This window comes from Capsicum annuum, chromosome 5 (assembly GCF_002878395.1).
Source record: "Capsicum annuum cultivar UCD-10X-F1 chromosome 5, UCD10Xv1.1, whole genome shotgun sequence".
NCBI lineage: Eukaryota > Viridiplantae > Streptophyta > Magnoliopsida > Solanales > Solanaceae > Capsicum > Capsicum annuum.
In genome coordinates, this window is record NC_061115.1 from 144,654,603 (window position 1) to 144,671,373 (window position 16,771).

General features: G+C 33.5%; 1 protein-coding gene across 1 annotated transcript; it reads left to right on the forward strand.

Annotated features, from left to right (window-relative positions):
• The first annotated feature begins 656 nt into the window (after positions 1 to 656).
• Positions 657 to 2,245, forward strand: LOC107872401 (transcription factor DICHOTOMA-like). Its single transcript, XM_016719127.2, has one exon. The coding sequence runs from the start codon at positions 915 to 917 to the stop codon at positions 2,097 to 2,099; it is 1,185 nt and encodes a 394-aa protein (XP_016574613.2). The 5' UTR covers positions 657 to 914; the 3' UTR covers positions 2,100 to 2,245.
• Positions 2,246 to 16,771: the final 14,526 nt, after the last annotated feature.

Below are 16,771 nucleotides of genomic sequence, written 5' to 3' on the forward strand. Positions count from 1 at the left end.
CTTCACTTTTTTCTTTGCCGCTATCTATCTCACAACTTATCCTTATTGAGAAGCCTTTGAATCTTGATTTGGTTGATGCTCTGTTACTGTATTCGTTTGTTGGTGAAGCTCCCTTTTAGAGGTGATGAGAGAGATGAATGGTGTAAGGAAGATGACTTGAAAATTTTTGTTTAAAAATAATGTTTAAAATTGTTTTTGATGTAGAAATATTCAGAAAAGTGACACTAAATAATGTTTAAAATTGAACTTGGACATGAGTATCGCGGGGAGGTAATAGTTTCACTTTTGTATAGTTTAGGTGTGTAATAGGTCACTACTATAATTTAGGTGTGACCTAGACTTTTCGTGTATAATTTAGGATGGAAACGATGACTTTTCTCAAAGGAAAAAGAGCTTCAGAACATGTTATATAACACGTGTCATACACATTTCCTGGGGTTTAAAATCATGCAAGATAAAATGATTCTAAATTTAGATTATTTTTAAAAGTGAAAAAAAGAAATCAATCTTATTTAAAATAAACTAAAAACAATGTTTCACATAAGAGCACAAATATTACTTTAAGTTCCCATTGCCGTAAATTTGTTTTTAACACTTTCCAATATAAATAGGTACATTTACTATTTTTCCATGGTCTGCTAATTCTGTATTTTCTTTTCAACCACCAGTACTTCGACTATCATCAAGCCCTCTTTCCTCATAGCTATGGTGCCCTCATCATCACATGAGTTATAGTCGAGCCCTATTAGCCTCCTCTTCCCTAAACCTTCCATTCTTGGTTCTAACAAACACATGCTTAAGATAGAAAATAAAAAAAGCAGCACCTAAAGTTCTTGAAAACTTTTAAGCTTAAACAACTTAAACCTGAGTAACCATTGTCACTTTTGGGCTTTCTACTTTAGAAAACCCTACACATGTTTCCTTCAAGCAACACCCATGAACCTTATTCCCATACCTCAAAAACATTCCTTGAAGGATCTTTTACATATGATTATCAAAACCCTATTTCAAGTTCAAGACAAGAAAATCCATTTTTCTTGAATTTCCCTTCTCTATTTCTTGATGATCACCATCATGAGTCTCCCTTGAGCCAAATATTGCCCCATAAGCACCAAGACCAACAGCCTAGTGATCACCATGCCAAAGAGGGGAATTTTACTCACATTTCTGGTGAGACATCAAAGGAGGAAATGTCTATTGAGGCTAAAACATCATCAAAGAAGAGAAATCTTAGCGCAACGCCAAGAAGGAGAACAGGTAAGAAGGATAGGCATAGCAAGATTTGCACGGCTCAAGGCATGAGGGATCGGAGAGTGAGATTATCCCTTCACATAGCACGTAAGTTCTTTGATCTCCAAGACATGTTAGGCTTTGATAAGGCAAGTAAAACCATAGAATGGCTTTTCAACAGATCCAACAATGCCATAAAAGAGCTCTCAGAAAACATCCAACCAAAGGAATACAGTGATGGTAACAAAATTACTATAACCAGTAACAATAGTTCAAGTAGTGAAGGAAAGAATGATTCCCTTATGTCTGAGTTTGAGGAGAACTCAATCAATGGACGAAAAGAGAAAGAAAAATTGAGTGAAATGGTGCAAGATAATCCTCATAAAAGGGAGTCAATGGAAAAAGCAAGAGCAAGGGCTAGGGAGAGGACCAAAGAAAAAATGATGATCAAAGGTCTTGAAAAATGCAAAGAATGGTATGAAACAAACCCTAATAACATGTTTGACCAATTAGGGTCATCAAGAAGGAATAGTGGTTTTCTTGATCAAGCTTCCAACTATAATTCTTACAATACAAGTGTCAATCAAGAAAAGGGTTCTCCCCATGAAGCCAATTCTCAATCTCTAGGGCATCATTTTGCAATTCAAAATTATTTCGGTGGTGCAAGTACCTCAGGATTAGATTCTGGCAATTGCTTCATGAGTTTTCTTGGAAATTGGGAAATCAACTATGCCCCAATAAAATCCAGCAGTTATAGTCCATTTGCAGGTAACCCTAACTCAATTTATTTGGGTAACTCGAGATATCATCAATTTCAGCCACTTGATCAAGATAAAAACTTATCCTGCAGACATCATAGACTGGAATAAACTCGATTTCAAGACGTACCGCGTATTTTAAATATAGTTTATATCCCCTATGGTTCGCCCTGTTTGATTTTCATTTTGTTGTTGGTTGATTTTTGCAATGTGGAAAAATTCTATTATTTTTCTTTTGATGCTTGGTGTGTAGAAAACGAAAAGAATGTGTCTATGAATAAAATTTTTTGTTTCATTATTTCACCAATGATGCTCTTTTTATTCGTTTAAGGGTAGTAGTTGCTAGTTTTTACTTGTTACTGTTGGTTGGTAATGAGTAGATCTCAATAAATAATCTATCATACTCCAAGAAGGAAGTTGCTGACTAAATAAATTCTAGCATAAATACAATGGTTGAGACAACTATAGAAAACTAATGCAGGAGATCTTCCTGGATAATTTGGGTTCTTTCTTTTGTTGATAGAGGAGAAATTCCTAAAAACCACGATTCAGAACTCGGTGAATAATAGGCCCATTTGTTTAGGATTAAAGCCATGCCACATATATGGAGTGAAATTTGAGAGAAAACTTCTTAAAACGTAGCTGGTTGAAACAATAATATTGAAGAAGAGTAGTGCCGACTAGACGTGAGCGAGGGTCTATCGGAAACAATCTTTCTACCTTCACAAGATAAAGATAGATTAAATATTTTGTTAGTAGTGCCGACTAGAGGGGTTTATAGTCTCTTCTCAATGTGGCCGTAAAATAAATTAGTAAATTGAAGTAGTACTTTGTGCCAATAGGTGGCAAATATATTGTAGTTTCAACGAATGAATTAGCCATTGTTACTCAAGTTGATTGGAAGAATTAATAAATTCTTGAATGTTTTAGCACTTGTAGGATAAAGCACTTTACTACAAGATTAAACTCAAATATCCTTAGTAATAAATTGGTGAGAAATTCGACTCTCTTCCTAGCCACCCAGACAGAAAAATAATGAAGAAGAAAGTGATAACCATATCTTTTAAATCATTTCATGAATAAATGACCTTAATTAGTCGGTCAAACTTGCTAGGTGAAAGACATATGTAGCATTAATTTGTTTAATATTTATACATGAGAGCCTAATATAATTTTCCACCTATCTGAATTGGTGTAATTGATGAATTTCTGGCGAGACTTTAATTTAGTAGTTTTTACTTCATTTATTTTTATTTACTGAACTTTGTTATATAAGCGGCTGATCATCTGCAAGTCATAAATTTTCAAATTCCGACAAGCTTAAGTGAATTGGCTGCTGTGATCTCTCTCTTGATAAATATATTAATGGTTTGATATCTTACCTTCATTCTTGATGTAATTAAACATCAAAATTTAAACTGATGATCAAAGGTACTTGTAAAAATGGTCTATTTTTCTTGGTTCATAATTCATGTTAGTATTTGCTATCTACAACAAATAGAATATATATATATATATATACTCTACGTCCCAAATTATGTGTCGTCATTTCCTTTTTGGTCCGTCCCAAAAAGAATGTCGCCTTTCCTTATTTGGTACGTTTTCAAAAATACAATTACAATTTTGTCCTTAGTGGTCTCGCTTGACTTTAAATACTGTTACTCCTTTTTTTATTTGTTTTTTCAATTAAAAGTGGTCTCACTTAATTTTAAATACTATTACTCCTTTCTTTAAGAAAGATGATTTTGTAACTTTAATAAAGTCCTTATTTCTTAAATATCGTGTTCGGTCAAATAGCGACACATAATTTGGGACAGAGGGAGTATATATATATATATATACACTTCATCTTATGCATAAACTTATGTGACGCTTTCAAAGTACTGGATTCATGTATAAACTCAGTATGGTAATGGTGGATCAACCGTATCTGTATGCTTTGATACCATATTACAGTGCATGATTCGATGAGGTAATCATATCATCAAGTGCTGGTTGTAGTAAGTCTTCACAGCAATTTGGCATTTATGAATTACTGCTCGCTTGATTTCTCTGGATCAAAAATAAAGATACAGTCTACACACTTCAGCTTTTCCGCTTCAGCTTTTCCGGACTTCACTTGTGAAACTACTGATGAGTAAAAAGTTGTTGTTGCTTGAGTTCTCTCGAGTATAGATCTCCCAATAGCCTATTCTCTTGTACTCTTTGTTTTTCCACTAATTAGTCAAATGTAAATTCTACTCATGAGTTAAAAGAGATCTTGATATTGTACATTATTGATCGTTAATTTGTGTTATACCCCAACCTTTGCGGCTTATTTCTTTTATTTCAGCTTCATTTATCGACCTTTGTGCTTCAAGACAAACTTAAACGTTGTTCATTAAAATATTTTCTACTACAAATAGGACATAGATATTACCATTATATGATATTTAACGTGCAGTTTATGCTAGAAAAATTTATTTGACTCACCATTATTATGGTCATATAGCTTTGAGCAATTAAGTTTGCTTTTGCTTACTCGTTGTAAGGGTGAATAAATTGCTTTTGCTTTGACCGTAATTATTTTATGACACATAAATGAGAGACTTTGTGCACAAATCTACTGTAGTTGCTGTGAACAATTTGAGTATTCATGTTTGACCATACCCTTAATATCTCAAAAATGTATAAAGGGGAACCCTGACCATATCACTACGATAATAAAGGTTTCTAGTAACAATAAATATGCACTTTAATAAAGAGTATGGACATTAGTTAATTGTCATTGGATTCAATGTTTGCTATAGGTTTTAGGAGCATTTACCACTAAAATATAATTGTCACTAATAATTGTGTCAAAAAGAATAATTTAGCGACAATTATGGTATATTGTCAGTAACTAATTGTCGGTAATTATCTTTTTTGGTATAGTGTACGTTAACTAATTTAATTATTTGTGTTCCTGTTTTAACAGAACTTGCTGTTGTATTAGAGCAGCAACAATTAAGTCATTAAGAACACTCCCATGAATTTCATATTTCATTTGTTTTGCAAAAGAAATCCCTCTGATATGCTTGTGATTTTATTTGTGTCTCTTTACACATCAATCAAAATCTGATGTAACCTCATTTGTCTTTCCTCAGAGTATCATTGGACTATAGTAAATTATGTTGTAAGGACAATACAGCAATATTAAGAACCGTAACAACTAACAACATTAGTGTTCCACAAAATACAATGTTTGCTACTAATCTTTCGCTGTAGTTAACAAACATTTTTGGATAATCTGTCGCTAATCCATGACTAAATAGGATTCTGCCGTTAATTCAAGTTTTTAATAAGTAGGGATTTAACTGCACATTTTATTACTTTAGTCAAGTGTTGAACTTTAGTTTGCACCTCTACATTTCGAACTGTATTGTCTCAGCTGCTATATATGAGTGTATGAGAATCTGCCATCCCCCCCCCCCCCCCCCCCCCCCCCCCCCCCCCCCGCCCCACACACACAAAAAAAAAGGAAACCCCCAAAAGAGCGAAGAAAATATAGCATGAACCGTTAAACCTTTCTACGACAATTGTATTTGTTTCACTGTATTTTTTAGTGTTATAACGAAATTTTAGCATATAGAATATATAAAATAGTTATACGTCATGAAAATCATCTCCACAGAAAACTTGATTATTATAATCAAATGTATACTATTATAAAGAATAACTGTTACTATAAAAGAAAGTTCGGATGAGGTAAAGGCTAGATTGGTCCGAGACTAAGCACGAACATAAGCAAAGTCCATATATAGGGGGATATATCTACCATTCTACCCTGACATAGCTAACTACTATGTTTGAATTAACCGTTTTTATCTAAGTAAACATGACATGCAACTTGACTAGTTGTCTAGGATAGTAATATACTTATGTTTCACAAATTACGTATAATTTATTTTCATCTCAATTTATGTAAAAGAGGTTAGAGTACTAGGGTGTAACATCTCACAGCCTTTTCATAGTGAGACCCTTAAAGGGCAATTTCGTCTTTTTTGTTTATACCTTATCCCAAGTAATTAAAATCCTTCTATTTATTGGTTTCAGACATTTATTTTTGTAACCAGAAGGTTACTTTTTATTTCCAGCAAATCCCATTTAGGTCCGATTCGGATCCCTCCGTTGTTTCCTTTTCCTTCCGCACCTTTTCCTCGAAATGAGAAAGAAGATGGTACACTTGAATTAAATCTCTTTTATTCTATCAGTTTTGTGCGTTAACCTATCCCTTTATTTTCCGCAATTTCTTTTATTATAACCCCACCTTCTCCACCAGCTTCTGTTGGAACCTTGAAGTTTTGATGAATGACAATATGAATAAAACAAGTTGATATGAGTTAATTCAATGCAACTGGAAACTTCAACTTACTGATCACATGAGGAATAGAACGAGTTGAATTTGATTCAAACACTTGATGATAAGGAAAAACAAGTTGAGTTAAAAAAGGAGTCCTACGTAAAGAAAAAGTTTCACTTCTGAGTATATCTTGAAGAGTCCTATGTGTGGGAGGAGAAAGATTCTGATAAATTAATATGTGCTGATTTAAAGAATTGGAATTTCACTACAACACCAAGGAGACAAGAGTTGGAATTGAAGAAGGAGTCGCACTTGAAGTAAAACTCTATGCAATGAGAGTTTTGATTAGAGGAGGAGTTTGAAATAAAGAATGACTCTTTGGAGAGCTGTGCTTAAATAGAAGATGCAACAGTCAGAATAATTCAGCACTTAAAAAGCAGAAAAGCACAATCGACAGATTGACTTTACGAAGTGCTACTCAATCACTAAAGAAACACGTTGAAGAACCTGGTCCTCGATACATAATCCAGCTAAGAGTTTTAGCATTGATTTTTAGAGTTGTTCATTGTGTTTGAACTATTGATGTAATATTAGTTTCAATGTGTTATAAACTGAACTAGGAGCTAGTCTTCAAGTTGGGAAAACTCAGAGACTTTGGGAGCGCATATCTTAGGAAGCGTGTGTGTAGTTAGGAATTAAAGTTTCCTAGTTGTTGAGTCAAAGAAATTAGAGTTTATAATTCCTAGTTGTTGAGTTATAGGGATTAGACTTTATAATTCCTATTTATTGGTTATAAGAGTTTTGTAATCAGTTGTTGTTAAGGCTTAGAGTTATTTAGTGAAGTTGGGGTTAAATCCTATAGAGGTACAGGTCGTGGTTTTAAATACCTTTTTGAGCTGGGTATTTTTTACGTAAAAATTATTGTGTTCTTTACTTTCTGTTTTACTGCTTCCTTGGAACACGTCAGTGGAACACGTCAAGCAACCTGTTTCATCGATAAGCAGTAGTTAGGTGAAATTAAGATAATCAGTAGGGCACGAATTCTTAACAAGTGGTATCAAATTGAGGTTGTCTTAAAAAATACTAGCACCTAATACAAAGATCAATATGATGAATTTCGTACCACCTACTGGTCACAGTGAAGGTCAATCCACTATTAGGCCTTCACTCTTTGATGGTTCTCACTTTATTTGGTGGAAAGCTAGGATGGAAACATTTATTCAAGGCGAAGACTATGAGTTATGGGATAAGATCACTGATGTTCCTACTATTCCAATGAAGTTAGAAGATGGGAAACAGGTCAAGAAAGTAAGAAGTGAATTCATTCCTGATGACTTATTGACATTAAAGAAAAATGCTAACGCCAAAAACATTTTGGTCTGTAGATTAGGACCTGCTGAATACAACAGGGTATCAACATGCACCACTGCTAAGCGAATTTGGGATGCTCTAGTAAATGCTCATGAATGCACATCTCAAGTAAAAAAATTCAGAATTTCTCTTCTCTTCACCGAGTATGAGGCATTTAAGATGAAGGAGAATGAAACTTTTCATGAGATGATGACAAGGCTTACTACCTTAAAAAATGAGCTGAACTCCTTAGGAAAAGTTATATCTGAAGAAGAACAAGTCGAGAAGGTACTGAGGGTATTACCAAAATCAAAGTGAAATATTAAGGTGACTGCAATCAGGGAAGCAAATAAGGATCTTGCAAACATGACCCTGGATGAATTAGTGGGGAATTTAAGAACTTATGAAATGGAAATTAATGGAACTAAAATGGTAGCATCTTGGGTATTTGACTTAGATGATGTGGAAGTTGATGAAGAAGCACTCATGGCTCTTAGAAATTCAAACTTGGAGGAAGAAGATGATGCTTCTGAGGTAAGTATACTTGAACTTAAAGAAAAGTTGCATTTGTTTTCTAAAACAAAACTTATTTCCTTGATGAGTACACTAATTGATGACTTCCAAGAATCAACTTCTGATAGGGATGAGCTATTCAATAGTCTTGCAAGAATCAAATTTGATTTTATTGATTTAGAAGCTTGCAAGAACACTGTTGAACAGGAAAACTACTCTCTCAAGAAACAGGTTGAGCAACTTGATTCTTCAAATAATGATCTTAAGTATGAAGTTCTAAAATTGACACTCTCTGAAAAAGAAAAAAACACCAAGAGTAAAGAACAAGAAAAAGTTGAACTTGAATTGGTCAAGTACAAAGAAGAGTGCAATAATGCAACAGAAATGGTGAATAAACTGAGTCAAGAAGTCTCTAAACTAAAACTTGACCTTGAAAGAGAAAACAGGTGGACAAATTCCTCAAGAATTGTTCATAAGTTGAGTGAAAGATATCACAATGAAAAAGCTGGGTTGGGTTTTCACAAAAGTCTTGATGTTTATCAAGACTTGTGCTATATCTGTTGAAACCTTGGACATCCAACCACTGAATGTCCAGTTGCTGCCAAAAGTAGATCCAGCAGTCTAAATTTGTCAAATAAACAAGCTTAGACCAAGAAAAAGATAACTAAAACTGGTCAGAGAAACGGGTCACGTAACCTGTTGCCTGCATGGGCTAGAAGAAATCTGATTCATCCATTTACTTATAAGAATGGACCCAAGTTTGTCTAGGTGCCTAAACCTAACCCCTAATTTATTTTGAAGGTAAGAGTGAAAGGAGGCAAGCAAAATTTGTGCATAAATAAAGCTTACTCAAGGAATAAGACTATAAGAAAATAAAGTTTCTTTCACTCACCATATTTAAAGGGGGAATGGATCATTTGAAAAATGGCCAGATTTGTAGTGCTCATATAAGGGTGAAGCAAGGGAGATTTTTTTTTTAAAAATAATAAAATAAAAAAATGAGAAAAGTGGATGACTGTGAAACTGATGAGCATGCATAGGAACATGTTGTACCACCTGGTTCAACGGTTGTACAGACTGAGGGCATATTGACAGGGGAAACAACAAATAAAGAAATGGATGCATCAATAAAAGCAACATAAGTTGCTGGTAATTTTGTTAGTAGTTCATAAAAATTGGTGTTTTCAAAAGAATCTTAAGATATCTCATGGGAATCAATGGATTGAGACTATGATATCCAAAGGAAAGCAATTTCACTCTTGGGGGCAGTAAAAATGTTGACTATGTGGGTTACTTAATTGACTGAAGAAGCACTAGAGGCACTAAGTAGAGAGCATTTTGAAAGGAATAGGTTAGACTTGGGGATGATTAAAATTGCATGAACCCCCCTCAATGATTGACTAGAATAATCATTTTTCTTTTTAATCTTATTAGCTAAAAAGTTATTCTATTCAGTCTTGCACATTTAGTTGTGTGTCCTAATTCTAGATTTTTTACTTTTCTAACCTAATTTTATATTAGATTGTGCAGAAAAATAGGTACAACCAAGCAATTGTGACCACAAAGTTCTTCTTATCAGGTATATTCTACACTGACATAAGCATAGGCTGTCTAAGTTGAAACAGTTGAGCACACCTGTTCAATTCCACACACTTCATCCTCTCATTGTCTAATAAAGCTAATGAATTGTTGACCAAACTTTCTTTGATTCTCTCCAAATGGGTGTGCACAAGTGTGTTAATCCTATACCAGAAATTCCTTCTTCTTTCTCAATCAAAATATCAGTTGTGTACCATGGATTTTCCAAGATTGGTCATCAATCACATGCAACATATATTTCTGAAGAATAAAAAGGGACATGCTTTCCCTTTTAGTTCCTAATTGGTAATTTTTTTTGGGCTTCTCAGTCCTAAATCTGGTTTGACTTATAAAAAAATAGATATTCTTGAACAAATGAATCATGTTGCTCTACCTATTTCAATAAGGATGGCTAAGACTCATTTGGAAAAAAAATTCTGAACTAGAAGTTCCATAAGACAGTCGTAAAGTGTAATAAGAGGTCTTTAAGGCTAGGATCATGACTTTAAAGCTTGACATTGATTGATAGAGGGATGAAAATGTTGAAGTCATTCATCAATTGACACAGTTGATATCACCTGTTCCACCTTCCTCATCAGCTCCTCACTATTTGTATCTTTAGCTATATTTTACTTTTATATCGTATTTTTTTAATGCTCAATTGTTTTGCTTTGTTCAGTACTAGCTTAGGTTTAATATGGAACATGCTCTGTCAGTTAAATGGAATGGTTATCTTTGCTAAATTGACTCATATTTTTGCTCTCTTTAATATATTACTAGGTTGGCTGAAGTCTTTATCTGATTGTTTTGGTGATAGACCTAGTGGCCATGAATAGCATAACAAATCACTTTAGCTAGTATATTATTGCATTGAAATGGTTTTTTGATGATGCCAAAAGGGGGAAGATAAGAGGGTTGTGTAATGTTTATAACCCATTGACTAACTTATTTTATTCTAGTATTTTATACTTTAGTGCCTACAGGTGAAGATATTTGGATGCACAAAGACAAGATCTTTGTCATCATCAAAAAGGGGAAATTTGTTGGAACCTTGAAGTTTTGATGAATGACAATATGAATGAAACAAGTTGATATGAGTTAATTCAATGCAACTGGAAACTTTAACTTACTGATCACATGGGGAATAGAATAAGTTGAATTTGATTCAAACACTTGATGATAAGGAAAAACAAGTTGAGTTCAAAAAGGAGTCCTACGTAAAGAAGGAGTTTCACTTCTGAGTATATCTTGAAGAGTCCTATGTGTGGGAGAAGAAAGATTCTGATAAATTAATATGTGTTGATTGAAAAAATTAGAATTTGACTGCAACACCAAGGAGACAAGAGTTGGAATTGAAGAAGGAGTCTCACTTGAAGTAAAGCTCTATGCAATGAGAGTTTTGATTAGAGGAGGAGTTTGAAATAAAGAATGACTCTTTGGAGAGCTGTGCTTAAATAGAAGATGCAACAGTTAGAATAATTCAGCACTTAAAAATTAGAAAAGCATAATCAACAGATTGACTTTACGAAATGCTACTCAATCACTAAAGAAACACGTTGAAGAACCTGGTCCTCGGTACATAATCCAGCTAAGAGTTTTAGCATTGATTTTTAGAGTTGTTCATTGTGTTTGAACTATTGATGTAATATTAGTTTCAATGTGTTATAAACTGAACTAGGAGCTAGTCTTCAAGTTGAAAAAACTCAGAGACTTTGGGAACGCATACCTTGGGAAGTGTGTGTGTAGTTAGGAATTAAAGTTTCCTAGTTGTTGAGTCAAAGGAATTAGAGTTTATAATTCCTAGTTATTGAGTTATAGGGATTAGACTTTATAATTCCTATTTATTGGTTACAAGAGTCTTGTAATCAGTCATTGTTGAGGCTCAGAGTTATTTAGTGAAGTTGGAGTTAAATCCTATAGAGGTACAGGTCGTGGTTTTTTACATCTTTTTGAGCCGGGTGTTTTCCATGTACAAATCATTGTGTTCTTTACTTTCTGTTTTACTGCTTCCTTGGAACACGTCAGTGGAACACGTCAGGCAACCCGTTCCATTGATAAGCAATAGTTAGGCGAAAATAAGATAATCAGTAGGGCATGAATTCTTAACAGTTTCATAACGTAATATCATCGCTCAACAATCTTAATCACCCTCTCAAACACATCTTCTAAGAAGCTCTATAGAATTGGTTCAAGAAAAGCAAGTTTAATTTCCTGTTTGCAATCTAAAGCTCTTCAAACATTTTGAGATATGTAGAACACTCTCTTTATATCTATAAGTTTTATTGTTTCTCTCAGTTCAAATTACTCTTAACTTGTCCAGATTCTTTAATAAGTTTTCTGACAAATCTGAAATTTCTTTGGTTCCATTCATTATATTGATTCTACCAATAAGTTTTCTGGAAATCTTAAAATCACCTTCGATCATGAATACTTATTCATTTTTTTTGTGAAATTCTATTCCAACAGAAGCATAGCTCCATTTAGTTTCTTAAGCTAATATTTGTGTCAGAATATATGTTTACAAAATAAATCTCTTTAAGTTTAACAAGTATGTGTAATTGCTAATTGAATGTGATTTTGGTTGGTTCTGTTTCTTATTACCGATAACAAAATTAATGGAACTTTTAACGATAAAAACTTACCGAAAAAATATAAAGCTGCATAAACACTTGCAGGTAGAAGAGACCACTTCCTTAAGCCTATATCAGTTTCTTTACTGATGTAGATTTATTGATCAGTCTTCCCCTGTAAATTACATCCTCTTATTTACATGTTTTCTTTATTACCTAACTTTTTCATCTCTTAATACCTTTTTGTTGTGCCCCTCAATGCAGGATTTTCTAGCAGATCATGTTCTTGTTATGTTTAGTAGGTAAATTACAACATCTTATAAAGATGATTATGCTATTTGATAGAGCGTGTTTGTCAATAAAAATTCAGTGTTATGAATTAACTGAAACACTCATAATTATACCTTAATTCATGTTCTGTAAAATACATGATCTGAGGACTTGATAGACTATTTTCGGTAGCTTAAATACGGCCTTTGAAGTTTTATTTTCTTTCTTTTCTTATAGTAAAGGTGTGAATCTTAATTTAATTATTTTATTATAATAAACCAATTGAAGTTCCATTCAGATTGGAATAAGAATTATGACTTCTAGCGGCAAGATTTCAAATTGCTACATAATTCTTGTAAATGCTATTAAATGGTGCTAAATCAAAATCTCATGAGCCCAAAGCGGTTGAATTCCCAACATGAGAATAAATGGCTAAATTATGCACATAAGCCTAAAAATGCTAAACCACGAGCATAAGCCTAATGTGGCTAACACTTTAAACATAATAAATAAAATAACGTCATGAGCATAAGGGAGTTAGTTATCTTACCATGACTGCATAGATTTAAACAATAAATGCCCAAAACTAAGTTTTCTGACATAGAATAGAGATTATTCCGCAAGTCGGATGGCTCTTTTTTTCATGTGTCCTAAAAAGGGAATAACCATAGATACTTGCTAGCAATTATGTCATGTCATGTCCTATGCCCGGAAAGTTATAGGATGACTTAGTTTATCGGGCTGAGATCAGAGTCCATGCACTCACATTGTAGTTTATGAAGGTTCACTACTTTCTCCCACAAATAATCTAGGGAATTAAATCTACCTTACTTGGTTAATTATAAGTTAATTAGTTTATATTTGTGTTCCATTCCAATTGTCTTCACTTACATTTATTGTTAGAGTTGTGACCCAAATTTTGGTTGATGGACCTTTATGATTTTGGGCCTAGGACCTATTTGTACGCACGTAATATATAAGTGCGATTTAGTGGGTTATTTAATTATTCAGAAAATTTAGCCTTCTCCACATTGTACTCTCTTTCCATTATAGTGAAACCTCTCCTGCCTCTACCTGTGATTTTCCCCGCAAGGGTTTCCACGTAATTCTGTGTGTTGTTCTTATTTTCTTTTTACTTGTGGTTTGCTTATTCTATCTGAATCCTAACAAACTGGTATCAAAGCTTGCACTACAAGAAAAACAACCTTTAAGAAAGGGAAATATGGTCCTAGAAAGTTCAAATTTTGTCCTAATTGATTTTTTAGGACTAGAAAAATTCGGCCGCGTCCCGTCCTAACAGGCTCCACAGCTAAAGGTCATTAGAGATGAGCCAAATAAACTGGTCCTTAAAATCCTTTTGCGACGACAAAAAAGCTGGTCGTAATTGCCTTTTAGAGATGGTATATCTGGTCCTAATCGACTAACTACCTAGTCTTAATTATTCTTTTGCGGCGAGCAATCTTGTCCCAAATAGACTAACTACCTCGTCGTAATTATCTTTTAGCGATGGTATATCTTATCTCAAATAGACTAACTACCTCATCGTAATTATCTTTTTGCAATGGTATTTCTCATCCCAAATAGACTAACTATGTGGTCATATCACAAAATAATAAATTTCATCAAATAAACCCCAAATTGCAATCGAGAATTTTGATACAAAAACATGATATATGTAATTACAGACTAGAAAACTTAGTTACATCTATGATATTAGTTTCAATATTTGTTTCACAAAAAATATCGTAACCATTCCGATCGACCTAGATTATCATATCTAATTTTTCATAAAATTTGAATACATAGCAAAAAATAATCAAGTAACTCAGGTTTCTACTGTTTAATTAAGTCATCGACTTCCAGTTCAAATTGCAGCTTCCATCACAGGGCCAAAAGATAATCAAGTCCTCGACTTTTAGTTCCTACTGTTTCACCTAAATCAAGTAACTCTTACAACAGTAAAGCAAACATTTAGTACATCACTTTACCTTATATGCTCGACATAAATCAACAATAACAATAAAAAACTCAGTGTATTCCCATATAGTGGGGTCTAAGGAGGGTAAAATATATGCAGTCCATACCACTACCTCCGCAGAAATAGAAAGTCTGTTTTCGATAAAACCCCGGCTCAAGACAAAGAATAGTAAATAAATTCGTAATAAAGCATGAAAAAAGGTGGAATAACAAATTTTTTCCACTATAGCTGAAATAAATTATGAGTTCAGAAAAAGGAAAAAAAAGCAACATATACAGATCTAGCTTATAGCATGCTTTAAGAGGGCGTGAACAAATCATACTGTGATTATAATTAAGGGATTATTTAGTACATATACCTTTTTGGTATATATTAAATTTATTGAATTAAAAAAGAAATAGACAGAGCAAATATAAAACATGGATTTAGTTTTGAAATATATAAACTTACTGAACTTTTATTTCCAATTTTAACCTCAGAATTCTTAAAGGATTCTGGAGAATAACTCTCGTCTTTTGGTTATTTTATCCTAGGATTGTTATCCAATTTCAATGTGGTATAAGAAAAATACCAAAATTATGGCATAACTACTTCCTGGATTTCTTATATCGGAATTAAAGGGTCCAACCAAACACAGGCGAAGGGACTAAATCATGACTGCATTCATTTTGAAACTGAAAATCATGACTGTATTCATATTGTTCCAAAGAAAGTGTTTGTCGCTTCTTTAATACTTTATTCAACCTTATCTTTGGGACATTCCTATGGAATTTAGAGCTTTCAATCTTAAGGTTTCCCTCGCCACATCTTGCACCGCACTTCAACATACTAACCTAAACAACTCTAAAAATCCTAAGCATTTGACCCTCTAACTTCAGTGATTTCCCAATATTAAAGGCTCTTGATTTCCTCACAGTTTCAACTCTAATTTAGCCATAAATAATGTAGCACCAGTCAAGATGTACTGGTCACCTGCTGCTGAACTTTGGTCAGAAAACCTAGTTGAACCTCATCAGTCATCAAAATATTGCTTATGTTTCAGAGAAACATCGGTCCTAAACTCTTAACCAGATCAGATTTGTGAAATAGTTCAACATTAACTGGCAGTCATTTCAAGGCATATAAACAAATTTTAGAGTAAAAGTTGTAAACAACAAAATAAATGCTCTGAAGTCAAGTAGAATATTGCTTGAAGATTCAAATTAGTTGCTATGCATATTTGTTGAAACATTACACACTAGTTAGGAGAAATAACATTTATTTTCTCTGAACTCGAAGCAAACCACTAGTGTTTAGCTTGTCATTTGCTATAGACTATGTTAAAACTTTAGTTCAGAAAGGAAATTTTTCTTTTAAAATGGAAAAAGAATAAAAGACAGTAGGGTAAGACAAAGCAGATGAGAAAAGAAAGACTTGTAAGTACGAGGGCTTGAACTTTCCTAAGAACAAATTCTACTATCCAGTGTAGAAGCTTAAAATTGTAAAGAAGATCTAGAAAGAACAAGATGATATTTTGTCTCTCTATCACTGAGAATGCAGAAAAGAGGTAAGTTCAAGAAACCAAAACATTTTATACAAAACAAGACGAGACTGAAGTACTGCACATAAAAAAATAAATTCAACCTATGACAACTTACACAGGTATGGTGTGCTCAACTGTTGTGGCGATTGGTCTAATAATTGTCGCTGTGAAATTATCACATATTGACCTGAACAAATAAAATAGAGTCCATAGTGAATCTTCCATATCCTGAAATATGATTTTCTCTCATTACACAAAAACAAAACTATTCGGAACAGAATAAACATTAAAATATCTCTGCACCCAATACTGACTAAATAATAAGGCACAAGAGGTATCAAAACTACAGGTAATGTTGTAATCTATACTAACTCTCAGCTAACATACTTTCATCGAGATGAAATTCTGAGTTATTCATAAAAACACCAAAATGCAGTTACCTATACTACAAAATAAATAGCGATTTAGCAATCAAAAGGAAATTCAGAGTCATTCTCAATAACTTTGGAGTTCTAAGGATGCTGGCCAGAGCAATAGAGATTCCACATCTTAAAGTAATAAATCTCTAAGTTCCTCACCTAAAAATGCAACGATAGGAGAAAGAATGAGCTTTCCATGTAACACTCAAAATACACCAGAATCAAGAATAGCGTGTTGCTTAGAGTCTCCAAAAATGCATTG